Source organism: Canis lupus, chromosome 3 (genome assembly GCF_003254725.2).
Source record: "Canis lupus dingo isolate Sandy chromosome 3, ASM325472v2, whole genome shotgun sequence".
Taxonomy (NCBI): domain Eukaryota; kingdom Metazoa; phylum Chordata; class Mammalia; order Carnivora; family Canidae; genus Canis; species Canis lupus.
This window is the reverse complement of record NC_064245.1, coordinates 69,982,801-70,009,545: the sequence shown is the minus strand read 5'-3', so window position 1 is coordinate 70,009,545 and position 26,745 is coordinate 69,982,801. Positions and strand designations below refer to the sequence as shown.

At 44.2% G+C, this 26,745-nt stretch overlaps 1 protein-coding gene and 1 long non-coding RNA gene across 8 annotated transcripts in view; one reads left to right on the top strand and one right to left on the bottom strand.

Moving 5' to 3' along the window:
• The window catches only part of STX18 (syntaxin 18), a 120,048-nt gene that overhangs the window by 67,742 nt on the left and 25,561 nt on the right, over nt 1-26,745 (top strand). For 4 of the 5 annotated variants that reach the window (XR_007409936.1, XM_049108627.1, XM_049108626.1 and 1 more), the window contains exons 2-5: nt 5,245-5,312; nt 16,476-16,591; nt 18,335-18,433; nt 18,576-18,642. Coding sequence is in view for 4 of the 5 variants with exons in the window: in XM_049108627.1 (XP_048964584.1) it covers nt 5,245-5,312; nt 16,476-16,591; nt 18,335-18,433; nt 18,576-18,642 (350 nt within the window). In the remaining variant the exon portion in view is untranslated. The remainder of the gene's footprint in view (nt 1-5,244; nt 5,313-16,475; nt 16,592-18,334; nt 18,434-18,575; nt 18,643-26,745) is intronic. The other variant, XM_025437656.3, reaches the window with a different exon arrangement.
• LOC112653486 (uncharacterized) lies at nt 1,701-25,007 on the bottom strand. Of its 3 annotated transcripts, none has more exons than XR_003132227.3 (4): nt 24,765-25,007; nt 11,140-11,815; nt 3,203-3,325; nt 1,701-1,994 (listed from the first exon to the last, which is right to left on the bottom strand). It is a non-coding gene; the product is annotated as an uncharacterized LOC112653486 (long non-coding RNA). The 3 variants fall into 3 exon arrangements; XR_003132225.3 differs by lacking the exon at nt 11,140-11,815 and adding an exon at nt 4,361-4,535 and having other exon boundaries at nt 24,765-24,996; XR_003132226.3 differs by lacking the exon at nt 11,140-11,815 and having other exon boundaries at nt 24,765-24,987.

Here is a 26,745-nt window from a genome sequence, read left to right as displayed (position 1 = left end):
TGAAATAAAGCTGTTCCAGGCAGAGGAAGAGCAATCACGAAGGCACAGAGCTATGAAAATTATGGGTCCCTCATCTACTCGAGGCTGTGATGTGTCCCACAACATGGTTCAGCCCCTAGAAAACTCCCTGTTTTTAGCCCTTGCATTTTGTCATCCACTTGGTCCCACAGAGACTTTTCCAATGACCTCTTGCTTCTTCGCAGTACCTCTCCCTAACCTCCTCCCGCGTCATTCAGTGATACCAAAAAGAAATTGACACTAGTTGTAGATCTTTATGGGGCAATAAATCTTTCATTTTTCTCTGATTCCATGTCAGACTTGACATTCCAGTGAATGGCCTTTCTCCTTTTAAGAGTAAGAGGCATTCTCTTTGGATACACACATACAGGTGGTTCTTTTCAAATTAGCACTGTGTGTGGAAGCATTCAAAATTTAAAGCATAGAAATACTCAGCCTCTAAAACTTTGAAAACTTAAGGGCCATATTGTATGAAATATAATATACTATCTTTAGCAGTTTATTCAAAAAATAGGACCATTGTATGAAATATAATATACTATCTTTAGCAGTTTATTCAAAAAATAGGACCAAGCACAACAGTAAACAGATCAGTTTGGCCAAGAATCTTTACAAAGATGATGGTGGTAGTCATGTGATTAAATTGCCAAATTGTTCATTATGAAGATAGTCCTATCATATAATGCTATTTGGGGCTTAAGGGTATCTATTTAGATAAATCAAAGACCTATTGAAATTTTTTTTCTTATTTGTTGTGACTTTTTTGTGTGTATCTATTTTAGGAGTCTAATAGAATTTCATGGCTGCCGAATACCTACAGAAATTTTAATGCTCATGTATTTCTTTTCATTTATACACTTGAAATATTTTGTTCATTATACTCATGTTAAGTATTGAGTTATACTGATATTAAGTCAGTAATTACTTAGTATCTCTTAATTTATCAAGAATTGCATTTAATACTGAACAAGCTTTAGTTTGTTTTAATAAACTCATTTCATAGAAATTTGCCATCACAGAACACAAGAAATTTGGATCATATTTATTATACTTTAAGAGAAACCTCTTCTAATTATGTTTTTTGAGATGTCTGTGGGGCCTTCTTGCTCCTGGCACTCATCCCCTTGCACCATTCCATCCTGGTAGACTATAGCTAGCTAAAGGTGGGGGTAGAGGGCAATGAGGGATCCAGCCTATGTGTTAGATTCCTTTGGACTTGTTAAAAACTTTTTGTGGAAAGCTTAATGACTCCTAACAAAAAGCCTGTTAACCTACTTTGAATGTTTATGTCTCCCTACTACCCCCGCCCCCGCCCCGAATGCATATGTTGAAGCCCTTACATCCCAGTGTGATAGTGGTAGGAGGTGAGGCCTGTGGGAAGTGATTAGGTTGTGAATGAGAATAGCGCCCTTGTAAGAAGAGACACGGGAGAGGTGACACCTCTCCACCTTGTGGGATTGCAGCAAGAAGGCAGCTATTTGCAGACCAGGAAGAGGGCTCTCAACCACACCCCAGGAAATCTCCTGGCCCTTGATCTAGGACTTTCCAGTCTCCAGAACTGTGATACTGTATTGTCCTGTAAGCCACCCAGCCTGTGGGATTTTGTTAACAGCAGCTTAAACTAAGACAAGGTGTATGAGTTTCTTCTTAAGGCTGTAACAAATTACCATAAGCCCAGTGGCTTAAAACAACAAAAATTTATTATCTTATGATTTTGTAGACAGAGGTCTTTCTTCCTAGGCTGAAATCCAGGTGTTGGCAGGACTGTGTTCTTTTCTGGGGAGACTGTAGAAGAGAATCTATTTCCTTCCCTTTCCTAATTTTTAGCGGCTGACCACGTTCCTTGTCTCTTCCACTCTATCTTCAAAGCAGGCAGCATTAGATTGAGTCCTTCTCCCATTTCATGACACTCCCTCTGTCGCCTGCCTCCCTCTTCCACGTTTAAGGATGCTTGTGAAATTACAGGGCCTGCAGACCTGGAAAATTCAGGATAATCTCCCTTAAAATTTTATGATCAAATGACAAGCAACTGTAATTCCATGTGCTACATTAATTCTCCTTTAGTCTGTCACATAATACATCCACAGGTTCCAGGGATTACACCTTGGACGTCTTTGGGGGAGAGAGTGGCATTACACTGCCTACAACAGTAAATGTAATCCTTTGGGGGTTATTTGGTACCCATTGTTTATTCAACATACAATGAAAGTTTTTGAGGCTCTGCTTTGCTCTAGAATCTGTGCCTGATGAGTTATGGGTAAGAGAAACAGCCTCTCACCTTCCAGGAGCTGGCCGTCTGGTATAGGGAAATCAGTCTAAAGCTAGTCATTGGGGGCAGCCCTGATGGCCAGCTGTTTGGCACCTCCTTCAGCCTGGGGTATGATCCTGGAGACCCGGGATCAAGTCCCGTGTCAGGCTCCCTGCATGGAGCCTGCTTCTCTCTCTGCCTGTGTCTCTGTCTCTCTTTCTCTGTGTCTGTCATGAACAAATAAAATCTTAAAAAAATAAATAAAGCTAGTCATTGTGGTCCCCTGAAGAAGGGGTGCTGAAATAGGTACACGTGCCACATTCTGTAGGTGATGAGGTCTGGCTGTGCCTGGGGATGCAGAATTGGGAGGAAAAGAGCATCTTGAAAGAGGAGACGTTTGCGAAGGAGGGAGGTGGGTCTCCAGGGAAGGGGAGAGCCATCTGGGTGTGTGTGCAGGGAGCCCTGGGACCTGGAGCCTGGTGGGGAGTGTGAGCGGGATCTTTAGAGCCATACTGTGAAGGGCCTTGAGGGCTTTATGGGAGCTTGGACTTGACCCCATTGTTCAGGCCTGGAGGTGACTGCTGACAGAGCTACTTCCTTTGGCTGCAGCATATTTTAAATCCAGAATCCACCACTGCCAAATGTACTAAAGCCATCCACTTGACTACTGTGTACTGTTTACCTGGCCCCTTGTCAGTACGGCTTGGGGAAGAAGATAGAAACACTGAAAGTTTAAAACAGGAGAATAACAAATCAAATCTTATATGTTGTACAGTAAACACCTGTTTGTACTTCCCTTAAATATTTTCCTCACTGTCTTAGAAATCAGATTTTATGATGCAGTTTAAGTGGAAAATAGGAATAAGGGTGTGAGGAAGGCAGCTATGTTGTCCAGGAAAACATGCTGAATTTGAACTCGGACTGTCCTGAGTTTACCTTTAAGCTCTGCCGCGTGCTCTGTGTGTCTCACTTTGGATGAATCACTTAGCTTCTGTGAGGTTCACTTTCCCAAACTGGTTAACATTGGAGAGCAGTGCCGCCCGTGCTCACAACAGGGCCCTGGGGGAGAGAACGAGGTTGTGTGAGTGAGTGTACCTCACGGGGCCAGGGATGTCAGGCAGACTCTAAACCCTTGTTTGTTACCTGGTAAATAAGTGAATGTTAAGGCCATATTTCATTTTTAGTTTGATTCCTGCTCTTCAGATGCCTGAAGGTACTTTTCTGAACCATATTTATTATTTATCTAGAATTTGTGGAAAATTTAACGGAACCTATTTACTTATCTCCAGACAAACGCTGAATGTTTCCCTTGTGATAAATACTGTCTTTGTACTTAGACATAGACTGGTTCCACAGATACTTAGTGACCACCCCTGGATCCTATGTTGTGCTTGGAACTTTGGGGAAGCAGCCCCGCCTGTGCCCACATAGTTCATCGTCCCACTGACAGAAAAGCCAGAAGACGTGGCCATGTGTAATTTAGTGCCATGTGAGTGGTATACAGAAGTGCTTTCAAGTTGAGAGCAAAGTGAAACTTAGCCTGACCTGGCCTTGACAGAAAAACTTCCATGGAAAAGATGAAAGTTCAGTGGACCCTTCGAGGCTGGGGTTATATATGTTTGGAATAAGTACAAAGAACATTAGGCAGAAGCTAGTGTGAGCAGTGGTCAAAGGACAGAGCTGGCCACTGGCTTAATCAATCATTCTTTCCTTCTGGAAACACTTTTGTATTTGTCAACATGGTTGTAGTTTTATTCCTACCTCTTTTTATTTTATTTTACTAATTTTTTTAAAAGATTTTATTTATTTATGCATGATAGTCACACATGACAGAGAGACAGAGAGGCAGAGACACAGGCAGAGGGAGAAGCAGGCTCCATGCAGGAGCCTGACGTGGGATTCGATCCTGGGTCTCCAGGATTGCGCCCCGGGCCAAAGGCAGGCACCAAACCGCTGCGCCATCCAGGGATCATCCCTTATTTTACTAATTTTGTAATCCCTATCTCCACATGTAGTACCTGACACATGGGAGGTGCTATTGAGTGGGGTTTTATTATACTAGATAACAGTGGTCACAAATACAGTCCTTTGTACCTTTGTGTTTGTTCATCTGTGGAAGTTGGCCATTGGGAAGATGGAGGTTTGCTGTGTAGGGATCTGTCATTGCCCCTGAAGCTTTTAACTGCTGCTCTGTGGAGCCCTGTCTATAAACTTGACATCTTCAGCCTTAGAATCCATCCTCAGAACACTCTCAAGGAGGAGTATCTGTCTATAAAATTTTAGTTATGACACTTATAAGGAAAGGAATTTGTCTTTACTGAGCACATGCTATATAGTTACTAGACATGCATTATCTCATATAATCTTGAAGTTCCATAGAGATAATCTCTTCCTAACGTCTTAGATCCTATCACAACACTTACGGGAAGAAGGAACTGTCAATGAGACACCAAAGCCCAGGAATTTGGGAGTTATCCAACTAGTTAATGATGACAGATGACCCTTGAACAACATGAGTTTGAATTGCATGGGTCTACTTACACGTGGATTTTATTATGTTAAATGCAGTACAGTCCTGTAAATGGATTTTCTCTTCCTTATGATTTTCTTAGTAACATTTTTTTTCTCTAGCTTGCTCTATTACGAGAATGCAGTATATAATACATATAACATACAAAATATGTGTTAACTGACTGCTTAGGTTATTGGTAAGGCTCCCAGTCAATAGGGTACTAGTAAAGTTTTGGGAGAGTCAAAAGTTATATAAGGAATTTTCTACTGGTAGGGGGAGTTGGTGCCCATCACTCCCACATTGTTGAAGGCTCAACTATATATGAGAAGCCCAAACCAAAGTTGCCCAGTTTGTAGCTTCAAAATTTGTCTACAACCTGTAGTCTATCCTCTATTAATTTAAAATTTATTGCAGGTAAGTGTAACATGCCTATCTATATAAATTATTTGCTTTCTTTTAATTCTAGATTTCACACATTGGCAAACTGAGAGATTTTCTTCTGGAACACAGGAAAGATTATATTAATGCTTATAGGTAAGTGCATACTTTTTACCATGGCTTTGGTAACTGAGTTCTTTCCCATACCTATATTCCTTTTGAGCCTTTTGTCCTTACTTTTTACTTGCCCACCCAGAGTTGTAGAGGGGAGGGTCAGTTTAGTGGTGGTTTCTGCAGAGCAGAAAGGAGCTCATGTATCCTGGGTAGGCTCTGCTATCCTGCACACCCTTGAGGTCACGATATCCCGACAGCATAATCTTCTATGCTGATGCCCCCACGTTTGTATCTCTACATGTACTGTATACGTTGTGAAACAGACGTGAATAAGACACAGTTTCTCAGTATGTGCTTATTGAACAAGTGATAGGATGATGCAGGTCATATAAATGTGCATGACAAGAACTCTTAATCTAGAGAGAGTTTGGTTTGGATGCTTTTTCAAAGGACAGAAAGCATTTTGATTGAGACTTATAGAATAGTTTCCAGAATAAGACTCCAGCTCTCAACAGATGCAGGAGCATTACAGGGAAATCTCTTGTCGCCTGGGCTTCCTGGACCTTCATTTGCACCTGGTGATGGTGCACCCGTCTACTGTAGGACTCAGTCTCAAGGGTACTGTGTGAATTAATGAGAAGGTTGGATGGGATATATGAAATGTCATCATAGGCAACTTTATACTTCTAAGTGTATTTCATTTGTATAATTTTGGAATGTAGTAAAATTATTACTCGTAGTGCATACTGCCAAGATGACCTTGTTTTTAAGTTCTCAGTTAAAATAATAGCTCAACACTAGATGGCAGTGTAAATTTCATTTCCAGAGGTGTGTATGTATCAAGGACTAATTTTATGGTTCATGAAAATGGAAGCTATAGTCATTTTGGAAAACTTAAACAAAATTGGCATAAACCTCTCTGTCCAGTTCCTTCCTTGAGTAACTGACAACTTAGGTTACACCAGTGGTTGTAGAGGCCTTTCCTGGAAATCCATGGTTAACTTCCCTTTGCCTTGAAAAGGCATCCAACAAGGCAAGTGTGTTAAAGGTCGGTTTCATTCAAGCCACCCCACTCCCTCGTTAGCCACTTGTGAGCCTGAGAAAGTCCTTAATCTGTAAAACCGATGTCTTCTCCAAACCAGGGGTTTAACAATGTCCACCTTGGCTGCCTGTTTCTGTACAGCCTGTGAACTAAGAATAGTTTTTACATTTTGAAATGGCTGGGGGAAAAGGGTAAGATTTTACTACATTTGAAAATTACATGAAATTCACATTTGAGTGTCCATAAATAAATTTTATTGGAATACCACCAAACCCTTTCATTGACATATTATCTCTGGCTGCTTTTGTACTACAACAGCAGAATTAAATGATTGTGACAGACTACATGGCCTGCAAAGTCTAATGTATTTACTATTTGGCCCTTTTCAAAAAAAGCTTATAAAGTTCTGCTCTAAACAGAAGGGTTGATAATCCCTCACCAGCTAGTTGAGAGATTCACATAAGACAGTGAATTTCCATGCATTTGTAAGATTATTTTATAAGGGTGCTGTTCTGTAACTTTGCAGTAGTTTTAAACTTTTGATTATAATAGTGATATGAAGGCATTTACTTCTCGGCTCCCATACACTGTGTGTCTGTGTTCCCAGACCACTCTGAGTCCTCTTCCTGATGTCACCCAGTATAGCTGGCTGCTGGCCCAGGGCTTCCTCTTTCCCAGGTACCTGCAGCAGACATTCAGACTGACATTTGGGGTCTCCAAGGACTGGTGCTGCTCTACCATTTAACTGGTCATGTGTCTTGAGCATCAGATAGAGCTCTAGCTCCTGAGGCTTTCTTAGTCTTGACAGCTCTATTACCTTGTTATGGAAACTCAGTGTCCTATTCTTTAAAGCTATTCATTGCCAACTCATGAATTCTGAGTTCCACTCCTGCCCCTGTTAATGGTCCCTTTGACAGAGCGTGAGCTTGCGGGGGGCAGTCACACCTAAGTTCAGCCCTACTTCTGCCAGGTATTAGTCACGTCAGTGTCTAGAGCTCACTTCACATCTCATGCTTGTTTTCTTTTTTATACAATGTGGATGATGCTCTTATGAGGATTAGATGAGATGTGTTCAAGTTCCTGACACAGAGAAGCCCCTTGGTATGAAGAGTAACTGCACTGGAACCCCATGTGATCTGTGATGAAGTTATAGGGGTGGGCAGTTAAAAACTCACCTCTCCTTCCTGCCAGAGAGAGGTGGGAGGGAGGTGGGGGAGAAAGAGAGAGAGAGAGAACGAGAGAGAGAGAGAGAGAGAGAGATGGGATGATGCAGGGTTAGGTCAACATGATGGAGATGAACGAGTTATCAGCTTGCTCACTGATAAAATCTAGGGTGGCAGAGCTTAGGTCTGAGAGTGAGCTGCCTTATTGAAGGCTCCTGAATTAGACAGACTCACTCAGCCATTATACCCACTGAATGGTTGCAGTCCCTGGAGCATGGAGAGCCAGGGGCAAGCCCCTATACAGCATATGAGAGAAAAGAAGATCCCAGGGCTTCTGCTTTCTGTAAGCAAGCAGATTCCAGAGAGGAAAGAGAGCAAGTAGCCATGGCTGGGTGCATGTGCATGTCCATGTCTGTGCCTGGTTCCTCTGCCAGCTTCCTGATCGGAAAAGGCGCCCTTCTCCCATGGGAGGGGGCTGGGGCAGGCACTTAGGGTGACACTAGGGAAGCTGATTGACACAGAAACACCCTAAGTGACTGGCATTCTCTCTGGATGGAGGGTGGCTTCCCTTACTGGCCCTCATCAAGTCCCCCCAATCCCTTCCTAGACAGTGGTGAACGTTCTGCAGCCTGCCTTTACACCACCCCTGCCCCCAGTGTGCTATGCTGGCCATGGCCAGAACATTTTGGGTGGAGTAGGAACGTGGAATTGAAAGAAAAATTGCCTTCAGACTCATAAAGCTTTGTTAGTTTGACATAATTAGGAAGCTGTAATTTTTTCCATAATGTAGAGCTCAGACTTTATTGACCCATTTCATTTTTTTTTTTTTTTTTTTTTTTTGTAATGACATTTTACTAGAGCAGAACAGCATGCAATGGAGGTAGCCTCTGGCTGGATGTCTTAAATGATTTTAATTAAAAATAATGTCTCCACTTCTGGTAGATGTACCTTTTCTGCAATGGCTTGGCAACAAAACAATACTACTTGGGAGGAAAACTTCTTTGGTTTCTGTTTTTACTAATAGAATAACTATACTTCAATTTCCAGCTTAAAAGGTTAATGTATAATGTTCCTAAAGGAACATCACCTTTTAATTGAGTGATCAGTTTTATCAAATTAACCTTTAGACCTTTTCAGTTTCACTGAGCTGAGTTTCCATTAAATCAAAATCTAGAGTAGGAGGATGTTAATCTAATGTTCTTGGAATTGGTCATTTGTAGGTCCATTCTGCCCACAGGGTGTATGTTCACTCGGAAGTGAGTACCCTTCTTGTTTATGTGTCCCTGACCCCTCTGGCCTCCCTTTCTGATGAGACTGGTTCTATGAGGAAGGAGTACAAGGCTGGAGCCCCCCCTCCTCCCTGCTCTCCCTCCCATGCTATGATGGGAGGAGGGATGGAGCACGCACCTTTTGGAGGGCACATTCTGTTAGCATTACCAGCATTACCATGTTAGGCCAAACTAGTTCAGCAAACAATATGCTGGAGAGTGTTGGGATAGCAAACCACTCGTCTCCCTTCCAAGTTCTCCTGAGGGTGGGGCCATCTATTTCTGAGAACCCCAGGGGCTTCCTTCTGTCTTTCCCAGCTCTCCCCCAGAAAATGAGCAGCTGGGTTTGGGGAGTGGGGAGGTGCCAGGGAGAAGAGGGGACCTACCTGGTAGCTGGAATGGAGAACTCCCAGCTAACTCCTCCCTTTCTCTTAGGAGGGGCCTGCCATCAGGATGGATGCAGTGGCTTTTCCAGGGAAGGCTCTGGAAGAGCTTTGCAAGGGTGCCTACAGGTCTGGGGAGTGGGCTGAAATTGAGGGGGGAGGGGCCTCGTAAGGAGCATAGTTGCAGCCATGTATCAAGCCTGCTCTGCAGTCGCCTCATGGATTGAGTCAGACTATTCAAAAAGTATTTGATTATGATGTACTGATTTATCAGCCTTGCAGATCCTAAGCATTGCTCTTGATGGGGACACAGCAGTGAACAGACAAAAGTCCTTGCCTTTGTGGAACTTATATTTTTGTGGGGGAAGACAGACAAAGAAAAAGTAAACTATGTGGAATGTTAGAGTTAGGTAAGGGCAAGGAGGAGGGGAAAGTGGCTAGAACATGTCAGAAAAGAGTCTTATAAAGGTAGGTTAGGGAAGGCCTCCTTAAGAAGGGGACATTTGGTAATCACCTAAAGGAAGTAAGGGATCAGTTTATGTAGATATCTGGGGGAAGAACAGTCCAGAAGAGGGCAGCCAGCAAGTATAAAGATCCTGATGTAGGAGCGTGTCTGGAACATCACAGGAGCAGGCAAGACGACAGAGGGATTGGGGTGTAAGTGATGATGAGCTCAGAGAGACAGCAGGAGCCAGATCTTGTAGGTCATCTTAAAGATCTTGTCAATTTTGGCAAGAACCTTGACTTTTATTGCTAGGTAGGTCTTGTACAGAGGAGGAAGAGTGATAGGACATGACTGAGTCTGTGACAGGGTCAGTACAGCTGGTATGTTATGATAGGCTGCAGCAGCAGACACTCTGGGAAGCTATCATTAAGTCCAGGTGAGGGATGTCAGTGCCATGACCAGAGACGTAACAGTGAGGAAATATTCTGAAGGTAGAGCCAAAGAGATTTGTTAATGGATTAGACGGGAGCTGGGAGAGAAAAGCAGGGAAGGGGAGGATGTGAGGTGTGAGGCCTGAGCAGCTGGGAGGAACGGGAGTGCTGTCCTCATGGATAGAGAGGCCTGTAGCAGGTGCAGGTTTGAGGAGAGCAGGCCCAGGGCTCAGTATGGGGGTGTATTCCTCAAGGTGAGTCTGAGGTCTGGCTGGAAGTGTTGGGTAGCCAGTTGGATATTCAGGTCTCAAATTCCAGGAGAGGTTCAGGCTGAGATAGAAGTTTGAGACTTTTAAGCATAAAGCTGGTATTTGTGCTGCTGAAGCTAGGAGACCAGACTGCCTCACCCAGCGAGCAGTGTTGACAGCAGAAATTCAGGGACCAAGCTATGAACTGACCATCTTTAAGTGTTCAGGGGGCTAAGAGATGTCAACAAAAAGCCTGAACACGAGCAGTGAATGAAGTTGGAGGAAATCAGGAGAGTGGAGTCATTGAGGGCAGAGGAGGAACACAAGGCCGGGAGTGGAAGCCATCCACTCCGTCTAGTGTGTTTAGAGTGACTGGGTAAGGGCTGAGCCAGTGTGGGGGCCCCGGATGTCCCTGGGAGTGAGGATGGTGGTGGAGTGAGGAGAGTGAAGCCTGTTTGGATTGGGTCAGGAAAATGGAGAGTGGGATGCAAACTTGACAAGAGTCTTACCCAAATGAAGGGAGAGATTAGCTGGTAGGAGACATGGAGTTGAAAGGTTTGATTTTGTTTTGAGTTGAGAGAAATGACACCATGTTTATTGGGAAAGATCCAGTAGACAGGGAAAAAAAATGCTATTAGTAACGAGTACAAGCAGTGCTCACTCTGTGCAGGCACTCTGGGCACCGCGTACATACCGCCCTCCTTTAAAGGTGGATGGCACAGGGGAGGGGAGTAGCATTGCGGGGCCGACCTGGGCCAGGTGGATAGCAGAGCCAGGAGGTGGGCATTTAGCCGTGGGCAGCAGAGAGAAGGCAATGTCCGCAGGCCCAGAGGAAGATGAGAGAGAGACTGGGGCTGTGCTCAGAGAGCAGGAAATGGTAACTACTCACCCTGAAGATGGAGCATAAGGAGCTGGCAGTTTGAAGAGCACAGAAAAGACGAGGAACAGCCAGCCAGAAGCGTGAAAGGGCATGTGTGGCCGGGACATGCAGCACACTTGCCAAATGCCATTGGGGGCCACCTGAGTTGAGTCTTATGATCAAGCCTATATTTTGATCTCTGTCAGTCCAATCCCTACTTGTTCCTGAAGTCAGCTAAAACAGTGAGTGGTTGACTGGTGGTCCTCCATGCCCATGGCCTCTGGCTTTGACTCCACACAGTTCTGCTCTTGTGACTTCCCCCTCCTGGCCTCCCTCCTGGAACCAGACTTTGCCGAGTGGCCCTCTGGAGATTGGGATTAAAGTGGTCAGATCAAGTCAACAAAGATCCCATTGCAAGCAAGTCTTTTCTGAGTGCCCATCATGTGAAAGCAGTCAGTACGTGGGGTTGGTAGATGGCACTGGTGTCTCACTCTCTGTTGGGCTGTACCACGTGTCACAGGGACTCCCCTTTTTCCTTCGTAGATCATAGAATTTAGAGAGCCAGCCTTTGTTACTTAAAATTTCATTTCTCCAGATTTTATCACCAAATGGTTTGAAAAGTCCATTTGCCCTGGTTTCTTTTTTCAGAACGAAGTGTCAGTCATGGAACATTTGGTCTCCAGAGCATTACTTCTCTCCTTCTGAACTGCATTGTAAGGATAAGCGTTAATAGTGGTTTCTTTCTTTCATATTTCCAGTTCATTTTCTCTTTCTTATGTGTCCCTTGTTTCTATCGATGACTGCTGGTCTCCAATCTGATGATGCTGTGCCGTTTCTGAAACTTTTATGTCTCAGATCCATCTCCTCTTTCCAGTCCCAGCTGACCACCACCCAGGCTCTGCCCTTGCTCCTTTCTTAAACTTCAGTCTAACAGAAATGCACCAGCCCCAACCCTTTACACAGCAGTTGGGAGACAGTTGCCTCGTTTTGGTACCCCATTGCCTGATCTTTCCCCTCTACTCCATCTAACGAGATTCTGCCATATTCATCTTCATCAGGCTCAGCCCTTCTGTAAGCTACAGAATGAAATTCCTTCGATGAGCTCCAGAGGCCCACCATTGCTCTACCTGTCCTGTGCTCTGGCCAGGTAGAACCACGGACTGTTCTCCAGATAGGCTTCTCTCTCCTGATTCCAATCTGTTTCTTACTAAGAGTGTCTACTCTTGTTTCCCCATGGCCTTATCCTGCCTTTCAAGATTTGGTTCATAGATCACCTTCCTCGCCATTAACTAGGGGGGAAAAATCATCCTCTCTTCTTCTGTACTCTGTTTCCTTTTTGACATGAGAGATCCCCTGGGTGGTGGTTTAAGAGCATAGACTCCAGAGACTGGATGCTTTGGTTTGAATTACAACTCTGCTAATTACTAGCTGTGTGACCTTGGCAAGTTACTTAACCTCTCTGTGCCTCAGTTGCTTCATATATAAAATGAGAATTGTAATAGCACCCACGTTGTAGAGTTGTGAGAATTAAATGGGTAAATGTCTGTGAAGCACTTAGCACAACGAGAAGTGTTAATGCACAGAAGGCTTTATTAACATTTAGCCTTTGTGGTGTAAAAGAATCTATATAAGCCTGTGAATGATCTCTATTGTGATGCAGTTTATTGAGAACAAGGTCTGTATTTGTTTGTATCTGTAGCCCAGACATTAACAGGATAATTCCGTGCTATTGGGCTTATACTATGGACAGGTACTCTACTTGCCCCTACATAATATTTATAGCAAAAATAAGATTGTAGCCTTTAACTTTTGTCCATATCTTTTCAGTAACTTTTGACAGAGTACAAAATCATTTATACTGGGGCACCTGGGTGGCTTAGTCGGTTCAGTGTCCAACTCTTGATTTCAGCCCGGGTAGGTTATGATCTCAGGGTCATGAGATTGAGCCCTGTGTCAGGCTCTGCACTCAACAAACAGTGAGTCAGCTTGAGATTCTCTCTCTTTTTAAAATAGATAAATAACTCTTAAAGAAAAATCATTTATACTATCCCTTCTCTTCTGTATCCTCAGGAAGCATCTAACTGCATATTAAAGTAATAAGCACAGTGTCAATGGCATTTTGCAAATTTGAACTTGCCCCTTTATACTGGTCAATCAAATTACTAAAAAAAAAAAAAAAAAATCCTTTGTATTTCTTAACCAGTGAATAAACTTACTACCCAGTTCTTTTCCTCTTTTCTCGCTGAAGTAAATTGACTAATCTAGACCTATACCTAACTTGGTCTCCTTTAATTGAATAATATTTTGGTAAATTGAGGTCTGTAATAAAATTACCCCTCTGTACCTCATAGAGGAAATAAAATTAAAGTTTGATGAATTTCTACATGCATGTCCTGTGAGGATATATTTTTTTTGGATTTATTTGCCAGATAGGTAACCTTTTCCAAACAGTAATAAATTTGTTATTGTGATACTTAATTTTAAGGGGCTATGTCACCAGCAAGCCTTCATTACTTTTGATGACTGTATTTCAAATGCCCATTATATAGCTGGTGCTGTTTTTAAATTATCGCAGAAAAATAAGAGTTTGAACTCTCTTTCCAGTTGCTCCATCTCCTTCTCTGTCATGTCCTAAGCTTCATGTGTCATCTCTGACCTGACACCTGAACATCTGTCCTTCCACACCTCTGCCCTCCATGCTCTGGACCCGGGGCCCTCATTTCCCTTCTTAGCCAGCCAGTCCTCATTACCTAGTACATCTTCCCCGGATCTGCTGCTGAGCCTCCTCCTCACTGACTTGGCATCAGCCCAGAGTCTCTTCCCTTAGCTGAGACTGAGACCACCCAGCTCCTGCTTTCCTCTGCCCCCACGGCCAGCCACCACAGGAGACCGCATGCAAAATGCAGACTCCTCTGTTTAACATCCTCCAGTGGCTATACCAGCAGTCCCCAGCTTCTGTACCTCAAGGGCACCTCTCCAATTGACAGTGCAATATTTGTGTGATCATTGTATTTTTGGGAAACCTATTGAGATTGGAGAAATAGCTGTTACAGTTACAGATTCAGTACAATTTTAAATACATGTATATTTATCACAATAGCATTTACATTCCCTTGAAAAATGGAGTAGACATATGCTAGACATTCAGTGTGGAGACACTGACTGTGTGCTGGTGGTATGCTCCCCCTTGCAGTGATTTGAAGCCCTGAGAGCGCCACAGTGTGGATGCTCAGTGTGCAGGGACCACCTGGTGCATTCCTATTTTCCCCTTCATGCTCAGGATTATCCTCGTATGGACCAAATATTGTGTGGTCATTCCAACAGTGACCTGCAGGTTGGACATTTGTGGAAGGTCTTTTCCCACTGTCCTCTGTGGGGACTGTCTCCCTCAGTGCCTGCCTGGCACCTCCCCTGCATGAACTGACCTCTCTCCCCATGGGTCCCCCTGTCCACCTGCAGACCAACACTGTCCAAAGCAGTTCCTTGTGCCTCTCGTTTCTGTATCAGTTTCCCCTGTGGTTTGGTACCCGCCCTCTGTGGGGATTAGAAATAAGTCTTGTTCCAACTTTGGAATCCCAACCCCTACTGCAGTGCCTGATGTATGGGGGTTCTGTATTAAAAAAATTGAACAAATGGATGAATTGCAAGGATTAAATAAGTGAATGAAATACATGTAAGGCATCGAGAGTCATGTCTGGTGCAAGCTAGATGCTCAGCTAATGTTAGCCCACCTACTATGTGCTGGACACCACTTTATGTTTTGGGAAAACAGAAAGGAAAGAGGATAAAATCCCTGCTTTCATGAAGCTTATGTGCTCCTGGGAGACAGACATCAATATTTCAGGGAGTGGTAAGTGCTGTAAGGAATATGAAGCAGAGTGAGGAACAGATGGTAGTAGAGTAGCAGTATGTTGGAGTGTCCCAGTCCTTGTATCACACACCAGAGTAGAAGGTGACTTTGGATCTCAGAGGCAGTACTGTAACATCCGGCACAGGCACTTAAGAATCAGCGACAGTGGCAGTGCTGGGGGCGAGCGCAGGGGGTGCTCAGGGAAGCTGGCTGTGATCAGAGATCTGAATGAGGAGGAAGCATATAGACATCTCTTGGAAGAGCATCTGCTAGAAGATGTTCCAGGCTGTGGCAGGGTCAGGAGTGTGTTTGGCTAATCGTGGGTAGCAAAGCAGCCAGTGTTGTTAGAATGCCGGGCAGGAGGGTGCATGTCAGGAAGTAGGTCATATGTCAGGTTGGGGCAATCCCTACTTTGTAGTTGGTTTTTTTGTTTTGTTTTGTTTTTGTTTTTGTTTTTAAGATTTTACTTACTTATTCATGAGAGACACACACAGAGAGGCAGAGACACAGGCAGAGGGAGAAGCAGACACCCTGTGGGGAGCCTATTGCCAGGACTCTGTCCCAAGGGCCCGGGATCAAGACCTGAGCCAAAGGCAGGCACTCAACCACTGAGGCACCCAGGCACCCCAGGACTTTGTATTTTATTCTCAGTGAGGGTGAGTAGCTGGCAGGGCTAGTATATGGGAATGGAATGAGTTGAGTCTGTACATTATTAAAGGTCCCTTTTAACTTGATATTTTGTGATTCTAAATTTCGGTTATAATGTCCAGAGTGTTTAATTATACTCGGCCAGCATCCCTGTTAATAGTAATGTTGGCACATGTGCCCAGCTTGTAGGATGATAAGCAAGGCATTCTAACTGTCATATCTCGAGCTTCAGGATGGTGCATTAGTGTGGGTGAGCACCCTCACTAGCTCAGTAACATTAAAGTTTTCTAACTTAACATCAGGAGAAATGAAATGTTTCTAAAAGGTCTTTTATTGTGAGTCTTGAAGACCGCTTGTCAACATGGAAAAAATGAGCCTGAAACAGTTTCTCACATATATCTCAAGAGCCTCCAGATAGAATCTCCCATGATTCTGCATGTGGCACCCAGAGCGTCTTTCTAATATTAATCCAGGTCTGTCATTGGGTGACGCTAAGAGCCTTCAGTAGCTGCCTTGTTGTTCTCAAAGTCAGGGGCCACATTCCCACTCAGGCCTGTACGCCCCGGTGCCTGACCCCACTCCCTGCTCACCTCACTGCTGCTGGACTGGCTGCTGCAGGTCGGTCTGCAGAGAAAGCATCTTCTGCCTCATGGCCTTCATATCCATTGGTTCTGCTATTTAGAATTTTCTCCCACCTCTTAGCCTGCCCAGTTCCTCTTCATCCAGTCTCAGCGTAAATGTCATGTCAATAGCAAAGCTTTCTCTTCCCTTCACGCTCCACCCAGACAACATTTGTGGTCATTTCCTGCTGCGTTAAAATTTTGTGCCCCTCCCCACTTGTTTTTTTTTTTTTTTTTTTTTTTTTAAGCCATATCATGTCTGAATACGGAAGGATGACAGACACAGAGCGAGACCAGATAGACCAGGATGCTCAGACATTCATGAGGACCTGCTCTGAAGCAATTCAGCAACTGAGAACACAAGGTGAGGTGCTCTGAGGGACATGGCCGGCCCACCATGACTTTGTGAAGCCTCAGACAAGGTTCAGAGGGCATGCCCAGCTGGAGGTCTCTTGTGTGTTTCTATTCAGATTTAGGTCTCAAAACTTTAAAATTCCTCTTTTCTCAAGATCAGCTATAAAAACTAATGAAAAGGCCATGATTCAGGCTATGGGTGGGATGCGGGAGGTGGAGAGGAGTTCTTCATACACAACGAGACATTTCCTAAGGATACAAGGCCAGAACAGACAGATTGTGCACACCCCTGTGTTCTGTGTGGCAGTTAGGAGGTGTGGACCGGAACAGAAGAGGGCTCTCTCAGCTCTCTACCTGGAGTATGAAACTTGAGGAGCAGACCCGCATGCTGAAAAGTTGCGCTCTGGACCCTTGGGTGCTCTGGTGCCTACCCTAGCTCCACCACATTCTACCCATATGGCTTTGGGCAAGTCACTCAGTCACCTTGGACCTCAGTTTCTCCATCTGAAAAGTGGACACAATTATAGGGTGTATCTCTTAAAGTTAGGAGAATGCAGTTGTGTTCAGTGCATGCTTAGGGCCATAGCTGGCACTAGGGTTGTTAGTATCACGTCTCCTTCACTGCTGTCTCATTGTTACTGGGGCAGTGAGATAGCTTCCCAAGTTGCATATCTTCCTTGACCCTTTTGTAATGTGCTTAGGCAGATAGCTGTTACATTAAATAGCACAGAGCTCAAAGTGGCCAGATGCTGCCATGTTCTTGACTCCAACTTGTATTTGGGAAGCTTCTGTCACAGCCCTGATGGGCCACTTAGAGTCTGATGAAAGCTATAGACCTTCTTGCCAAAGAAATACACACACTCACAGAATTTTGTGTACAGTCTCGTGGATCTGCAGAATGCAGAATGATCACATGATCATGGGTTAAGCTGCCCAATAGTAAAACCATGATTCATGTCCCCTACCCTTAAGGGCCTATACATTCATTGAAATAACCTAAAAATACGTGTTTATGACTAAAATCAGCATTTAAGTCACCAAACCATGTGACCTTGGGCTTCTTATTGAATCTGAACCTTATTAGTTTCTCTTTGTGTAAACTGGCATCCAGATTGCCTTTTGTATTAGCAGTAATATATGTAAAGTACTGTAGAGTGCCTGCGTGTAGTAGATGCTTGGCCTCTCAGTAAATGGGAGCTGTCCTCCCAAAATAAATGGCACAGACCTTAAGCAGATATGATAGTTTGCAGAAGCAAGGCATCCTTGTGGCTAAAGAGTCGAGGAAGGTTTCTTTGAGAAGAAAGGTTTGACTTGGTGTGTTAAGGGCCCTTAGAATGGGGGTGGCTGAGCGGGGAAGACAGGGCATTCCAAGCTGAAAAACAGCCCAGACAGGCAGGAGGAGCGTGGGGCTTGAGTCTGATTTAAACGTGTTACTTGAAGGTCAGCTTAAGCATTGGATGCTGTTAATACAAAAGGGGTCAGCTCTCAAGAAGCAGCAGCATCCACTATGATCCCTGCGTGCTGGAATAAACCATAAATTCTTTGACTATAGTTTTCTGCAGTTTAATCTTTTACTCTTGTGAAGCCCAATAAATCTTCCTCTTTTAAAAATGTAATGTCATTTGACACAGACTTGTTTTATTGCTGTATTTTTACAAATACTTTCCATAAAGAAACTGTTCTGAGGAAGCTGATGAATTGTTCCTTGTGTAATTGAACACAAACGTCTGACTGCTGTCCTTTTCTGTTCCAGCCCACAAGGAGATACACTCCCAGCAAGTGAAGGAGCACAGGAGTGCAGTTCTGGATTTCATCGAAGATTACTTAAAAAGTATTTCGTTTTATCTTAAAGGTCAAATGTGGCATTTCACGATAGATGATAGAACATTTAGCTTTGCTAGCTGAAGACGGTAGTGTCTCCTTATACTTAATGACACCATTGCCTGAGAAGCGGTTTTAAATGGTCTCTGTTCTGGTGTTTTCCCCTACAACAGGAGTATGTAAACTTTACTCAGAACAAAGAGCCATCCGAGTTAAACGAGTGGTGGATAAGAAAAGACTGTAAGTATCGTCTCTGCTGGTGTTCCTTAACTAATAATAGTAATGATAGCAACTAATGTTTATAGAGTCCTTATGCTTTACAACATATGGTACTTGGATTTTTTTCACAAAATGCTGTAGCTAGGACTTATGGAGCACTGCCTTTGTGCCAGGCACAAAGATTTGTACTAGATTTGTCATTAGCTCCCAACCACCCTGTGGGGCAGGTACCATTCTTATCCTCATTTTCCAGATGAGGAGGCTGCCACTTGGGAAGCTGGGTAACTCACTCAAGGTCCCATAGTCAGGAGGTGACGAAGCTGCACTTGGGGTCCAGGTTGCTTGTTATTTCAGAATCTGTGCTCCAGCCCATCTCCTGTTAATAATGCTGGGTGGCTGGCAGTTTTAGCCATCTTGTGTCTTTCTCTTTGCCCCTGCTGCCTCTCCTTGCTCCCTCTTCAAGTGTTTTCCTGAGGCAAAAGCTGGGGCACAGCAGCCAGTGCTCCCCTGGGAGGCATTCCTCGGGTCATCTTCGTCATGTGCCTCCTTTCTAACAGAGCATTCACTCGATGCCACGTGCTGTTGTCAATCCCCTTTTGCAGGTGAGGACATTAAAACCCCAAGAGGTTAAGTGACTTGCACAAGGCCCCCACAATCAAGAAGCAACAGAGCGAGACTTCAGGATCTGCCGGGGCATGTGTCTGTTCCTGACCCATCCTCCCCTTGGGGGGGTGCATGCCAGCTTCTAGAACACAGGGACTCAAAACTACTTCCCTTGCAGCTGGTCAGCCAGCCTGAGATAGGATTCTTAAATGAGCGGGGAATGCTGGGTCCAGGCTTCAACTCTTGACCACTTTTAAACTGGCCTTGGAAAGATTTTAGGGCATCCTTTCAGTAGGTAACAGAACATACTACCTGGGGACCAATTTTCTTAATTCTTCTTATGTTGAGATCCCCAGCACCACCCTAGGGGCAGATGGTGTGCTTGGAGGACTTGCGGGATTCACGGCTGAGATTTGTAACAGTGAAAAGGTGCAGAGCAAACAACAAAGGGGAATGGAGATGTACAAAGGAAACCAGGAGTGGGCTTCCAAGAGTCTCCTCCAGTGGAGTCACACAGGATGATTACTTATGACAACTTGTGTGAAATGCCCACTGGGAAAGCTCTTTGGAAACTTACCAGCCAGAGGCTGGTCACAGGGTCATCTTCTAGTTGGCACATGCACAAATTCCAGACTTCGCAGAAGGAAGGCAGGTGTTCCACATAAACCACACTACCCTCCTGAAATCCCAGTTCCCAGACGCCAGCACAGGGCTGAGTCTGCACACAGGCCCTTCCCCGGGAGGGCAGTCTTAGGCCTGCTGCATTAACTCTTCTGTGCCCTAGTGAGACAGATTTGAAATTGTAATGCCAACAAATAGAAGCATTTGTGGGGGATAGTAAGCAGATGAGTCACATCATCTGTCAGCAAATAATTATTTATTACATAAGACGATGAGGATAGATAGATAAAGAGATAAAGTTGCTGTCCTCAAGGAGCTTAGAGTCAATCTGGGTTGCTGTGGAAACATGAGAAATAAGCCAACTTAAGATTTGTCACAGTTAGCCCAAGAGCAAGTTTGGGAGGGGAAATGGTGCGACGGAGCAGCATCTCATCATGCCTCAGAGCTCACACTCTGTGGCTAGAAAGCCAGTGTTCGAGACCTGCCTCTGCCACTTACAAGCTGAGTGACTTTTGGCAGTTTTTCTATACTCTAGTTTTCTCCCTTGTAAAATGGAAAAATTTAAAATACCTATCTTGTTGGGTCCTGAGAACAAAATGCACTGGTATAGGGATGCCTGGGTGGCTCAGCGGTTGAACATCTGCCTTTGGCTTAGGGCATGATCCCAGAGTCCTGGGATCGAGTCCCACATCGGGTTCCCTGCATGGAGCCTGCTTCTCCCTCTCCCTATGTCTCTTTCTCTCTCTGTTTGTCTTTCATGAATAAATAAAATCTTTAAAAAAAAATGCACTGGTATAGATACAGTGCTTGCGGTGAATGTTAACATGTTAGTTTGGATGGTTACCTACAGTTAAGCATTCATCCTGTGTTTGCCAGTGTGGTAGTTTCATTTGATCCTCCCAGTTACTCTGCTAATAATAAATACTAGTATCTGGTTTGATAGAGGGCATCGAGGCCCAGAGAATCTGGGATACTGGCCCAGCCTCACACAGCTGAACCAAGGCTTGAATGGCAGGGTAACACAGCAGACTTCTCAAACAGTGGCCTTTGTGTTGGACACAGAAAGAGGAGAATCTGGGACAGGGATGACAGGGAAGAATGCTGTCCCCTCTCCGGGAGGAGTGCAGGTAGAGGGGTACCCAGGGTCCATCCTGAAGGAGAAAGGCAGGCTCTGGCTTCGAGTGACTTACCATCCACACAGGGTAGAGGTCACCTGCACCACCAGTGGGAGAGGTGCCTGTTTCTGCTTCCTCACCCAAGTAGACCCTGACACTTGAGACCTAGCAGGTACCCCAGGTAAAAGTGGGAAGAGGCTTTGGCTGCTGCCTCTTCACTTCCTCATTCTCAGCAGAGGTTTTGACAAATTAAAATCAGTCAGATGGGAGCTGTTCTCATTTTGACAGTCAAGTACAGGCTCGTCTCCTGCTGAATAGCTGCCCTGTGCCAATTACTTTGAGCAAGAGACCTTGGGGGAAATAACTATGTGACCCTCACAATGTAGTCCAGCCTGCCCTTAGTTCTTTCCTCACCTTGTCCCAGAAGACATTGGCCTAAAACACACATAGAATTTTGCCACTCCCTTGCTTCCCACATCTCAGAGGCTGAACTTCACAGCATGGCAGCCAAGGCCTGCAATGACCGGACAGCAGCCTCTGCTTCTTGATCAGTCCCTGCAGATCCCCGCTCTGACCATATGTGACATTTTTTTTTTTTTTTTTTTTTTTTTGTGATAGTCATACAGAGAGAGAGAGAGAGAGAGAGAGAGAGGCAGAGACATAGGCAGAGGGAGAAGCAGGCTCCATGCACCGGGAGCCCGATGTGGGATTCGATCCCAGGTCTCCAGGATCGCGCCCTGGGCCAAAGGCAGGCGCCAAACGGCTGCGCCACCCAGGGATCCCCATATGTGACTTTGTGTTTGAAAGAGGCCTTATTCTCTGAAGCCCTCATGCCTTAATCCTTGCTGATGTCTGCCCAGAATGCCCCTCCTGTATCTCCCATATTTTCTGCCCCTTTCCCACCGTTCCTTTGGCAAGCAAACTCCTATTTGTCCTCCCAGGCCCAGTTAAGATGTTGCTTGCTCTGTAAAGACTTCCTGGCTCCTGCAGGCCATGCTAGTAGCTCCTTCTGTGTGGCTTTCATTGAACTATCACATGCCCGACTGTGTAGGGGTAACACACGTGCTCTTGGAGAGCTGCCATTGTGCCACCCGAGCCTGCCACGCAGATGATACCCTTCCTGGGCTGGGGAAGCCATCACTGAGGGCTGTTAAGTTAAATAAATGACTGGTTGCCTGAAGATAAGTTGACTCTCAGAGTTTTTATTGTCAAGTTGGATTTGTAGGTTGTTTTTGGATTATTCTGTTTTGATTGGTGATAGTTACTGATAAAAATCATTCTCATAAAATAGATTTGAGAAACCCAACTGCTCATGTTTTATGGCAGAGTTGCTACTGTCATGTTTCTTTTGTTCTTGACTGAAGTAAAGCATATGTGTTAGTGAAGAACTGATGGTTTATTCTGAATTTTTCATAATGTAGGAAAAAAGATTCTCTGTTGGTGTTCATTTTCTCCCAATGGTGACAATACTCTGATCTCTCATAGCAAAGGGTGCTTATTCCAAAACGGGTGAAATGTTTTGCTTATTAAGCCAGCAGTAGTCTCAGCTACTCCTTTCTCTATGACTGTGTTTTCTTAGAAGGGTAGTGCCGTTGTTAAAGGTGACTTTTTTCTCTCCTTCCCCTAGTAACTGTACTATCTTGAGTTGACAGTGGCACCTGCTGCTAGTTGTCTTAAGCTGGACATGAGGGTGATAACTTTTATTGGGGTCACATATCTCTTCTTTCTCCTGCTAGAAAACTGTGAGTCCTTTGGAGACAGGGACACTGTGTCTTCCATCTCTGTGGTCCCAGCACCTTGATCAGAGCCTGTTGCAGGGCAGGTGCTCAATTAATGGTTCTTGAATGAAGGAAGGAATGAGACATGGTCACTCATTCCTGGCTTCTCAGATCTACACAGTGAGTTTGTAAGTTGGAAAGGTTGTGGGCCACCATTGGACACAACACTGGCACAAGTGGCCTTGTCGTCCCAGAAGAGTTTGAAATATCCCCGTTATCCTCCCAACTACCTTAAAGCACTAATATTTTGGTTATAATTGAACTATCACATGCCCTCCCAGGAATATCCTCTAAAACCATCTGAATTAATCAGAAACATCTCTCCTTTTCAGAAAGTAATCAGGTTCTGTATTACTGGCTTGTTCTTGGGGAAGAGGTTTAAGGTGGCAGTCTAGAAATCAGTACAAACCTCTGAAAACTCTTTTCTGTGAGTTCAGAGGATTGTCTGCGGAGGCACAATAAACTCTATAGGAGTCCTGGAACACATTCAAACTTTAAAATATAAGACCTGTCTTTTTAAAGCGCTATTTCTTGCTTATCCGGGGCAGGGGGGTGGCATCTGGTTCTGTGTCTGCCCATTGTGACCTCACTTTAAAGTTTGCTGGTTTGGGCCCATATTTGAACACATTACTTTCAGTAGTACGAGGATGTTCTTAGAGTGGGAACTTTGGGCTATTTTCTCCTGTCTCAAGGGAGAGTTGAGAAGGTTCAAACATCTGAGAGATGGTGGTTTTTTCTCACGTTGGGGGAAATGAAACATTACGGAGAAAGGACTAGGCACCTCTATAGCACTTTCTGCATTATCAGTGTAGCTCCAAGTTAATTTCCAGAATATTAGCACATCTGCTGTTAAAATTCTAATGAAGAATAATATAAGTGAGAATTTCTTAAGGTATCTGAGGAGATCCTGGTGACCTAAGTAAATGTTCCTCTCAAAACAGTTTCCGTGGTCAAACAAGCCTGAGGAACACTTAGGGTAAAGAGTTTTCCAGGTCCCTGCGTTGCCTTGTGCTTCGATTACATTTTCCTCAGCCCTCCTGAAACACAGGCCAATACCCTTCTGAAAATACTCCCTAATCCCATGGCTGGGTCATGGCCTTGAGTTTATTATTTATTCCCTTAAGTTGGTACAAAAGATAAAAATTTCACTACATTTCATTTTTCCTCCTCCGCTTAAAAATAAAGGCACTGGTACTCTTGCAACACATACCCTCAGCATACTTACTTGGTACTTGCAGAGTATACTCATAATATTGTTCACAGTTAGATTCCTTCATCCCAGCTAGACTGGAAGCTTGATGAGGGCAGCATTGTGCCTTTTGCCTTTATATATCCAGGCTCTAACCCAGTACCCTGCATATAGTAAGAGCTCAAGAAATTTTGCTGATGATGGGGGAGGATAACGATGATAACAAAAATGAAGGAAAACACAAAGTCGTATGATATGATACGAGGTCCATAGCAGTGATTTTGTCCCTTTTAAAAATTTCAGAGTTATGTACGTATAATTGATGTAGCACTGGAAAATATTGAAAGTGTGCATTGTGGTAATTTGATACATGGGATCACTGTGGAAGGGCTCCTGCTCGTCTAGTTCAGTAACACACCCATCACCTCCTATACGTCATCCTCATCTCCTCCTCCTCTTCCTCCTCCTCCTCCTCCTTTGGTGAGACTGTTTCATTCCTACTCTCTCAGCAAGTTTCAGTTTTACAGTACAGTGACATCAACTGTAGTCAAGATGTTATTCATTAAATCCTCAGATCTTCTTTATCTTAGAGCTGACAGTTTGTTCCCTTTTACCAACCTCTCCTTGTTTCCCCACACATGATTTTGTAGTACTCACTGTCTAGAACAGGGGATCAGCACACTGTGGCCTGTGGGCCAAGTCTAGCCTTTGCTTGTTTTTGTACAGCCCTCGAGCTGCACATGGTTGTTACATTTTTGAAGGTTTGCAAAACAAAAAGAATGAAAAAAGAATACAAGATGGAGATCATATATGTTCTACAAAGCTTAAAATACTTACCATCTGGCCCTCTGGATGTGACCCCCAGGCTCACAACAGGCTTTCTGAGGCAAAGGACAGCTTGTTTGTGTTTGGTGTTTGCAGCCCATTGTGACAGATGTGTATTCCACTGTGCAAGTCAGGTTCACAGTTCCTGCCACGAGTGACCCCGCCACCAGAGCTCTATCTGAACTGAACCCTATACGCTGGTCAGCAGGACATGTTTCTGATTCCGTGGCAATATCAGATGGCTCTACATGCTTGCTTACTCTCGGGTTTTATACTTCTCTCACAGCAGACCAGTAACAAACAGCTCAGTCTGGTACCAATGTGTGGACCTCACTTTGTGCAGCAGAGGCTCGATGCCCAGTAGATATCTGTGTGGGTGTGAAGATGGCTTACTCACGATAGTATAAGGCATTTCCTGCTCTGTGGAATGCACAGTACCTGTGCCAGAGTGGATACCTTAGTCTGAAAGCCACTTTTGAAATGATGTTACTATAATAATGTATACCGAAAATACTTTTTTCTACCAAGAACCTTTGTTGGGGGCAAAAGAAGTGAAAGAGCCATACTTCACTCTGGAATATTAATCACTTTCCTCTTAACTTTTGTGTAAGGCTAAGAATTTCTTTCATACATTATTTTGTTTCAGAACTGAAAAGTTTGATTCCCTCCCTCTTTCTGTCTCTTTCTACTCTTCTTAAATTTTAAATCGAATCCCAAGGTTTCCAAATGAGGGACCTGGAAACAGATGTTGGCCAGGTGGAAACTATGTTGATTGCAACTGTGAAATGCTCAGCCTTTAGTTAGAAAAATCAATTTAAATAAATCATGGGGCATAAACTGATCTTTCTGATGACTTTTTAAAAATTACTTTTTTCCAAAGTGCCTTCAACTAGTTAATTTGTAATTTCCCTGAGGATTGCAATAGACATTCTGTGTATAATGAGATCTGTTTTTATAGCTTAAAAAAAAAAAAAAAAAAAAAACTCTCAACTTCGTCTGTCTACTGCATTGCAGTCTTTTATTCATTTTAAATTGAAAACTGGCACATTAGCATACTCTCGACACAAAGGATTACAGACATTACAGGAGCCCTTTATTTAAAAGTCAATTAAGCCCTTCTTCCTGAACAACTGAGTATTGCAGCCCTGGAGTAGGGCAGAGTAGGGTGGATGAGTGCTGTGGGGGGCCAACGTTTCCCTGAGCAGGTCAGAGCCTGAGTAAGGAGAGGGGCACACCCATGTAGGGGTCAGAGTGACAGTGGAATTGATAGGTTGGTTATATAGGGGTACTGATCAAATAAGTAAACATTTAAGGATGATGCAAACCAAGATTCACAGTCGTCAGGGAAGTGAAAAGGAAAAAGCCAGAATGAACCCTGTGGTGTTGGATTGGAAGGAGAGATGCTGGTGTGAACTCATGGGTTGCAGTTTGCATAGCTAGATAGAGAAATAAATACAGTTGGAAATGAGTAGTATGTATAGGTGTGCAAATGGGCCTGGAAGCGGTGATACCCTGGTAGCAATAAGCCTACTTTGCATTCAGATCTTGGCTTCTCCATAGCAGTTTCAGCTTCTGGGAACCAGAGCTCCCTGTGGAAACAGCTAAGTCTGGGGTTGGGACACAGAAAGTATAAAATGAGCCTGGAACATTTTGTCAGAGCAGACAGCAAGGAAGAACTCAGAGGATGACAGGAAAAGGACACAAGCCACTATGAAGGGGCTTCTACTGGCCAGGTTAGAGACAATTTGAGCATCAAATAAATGATAGTGGCAGATGATGATCCACTAAATAGGACATCATGAGTCCATCTATGGAGGAATGTAGAAGTGAGTCATTGAAGGTTTGAAATTGATAATTCCATAGTATCGAAGCACTCCCTCCACCGTAACTTAATAATTACAAAGAGGAAAGAGTAACTTTGCAATCAGGAAGCCTGGCAGCTACCACCTTAGTCAAGTGATCAAAGTGAAATTAGGGACAACCTGACAGGATG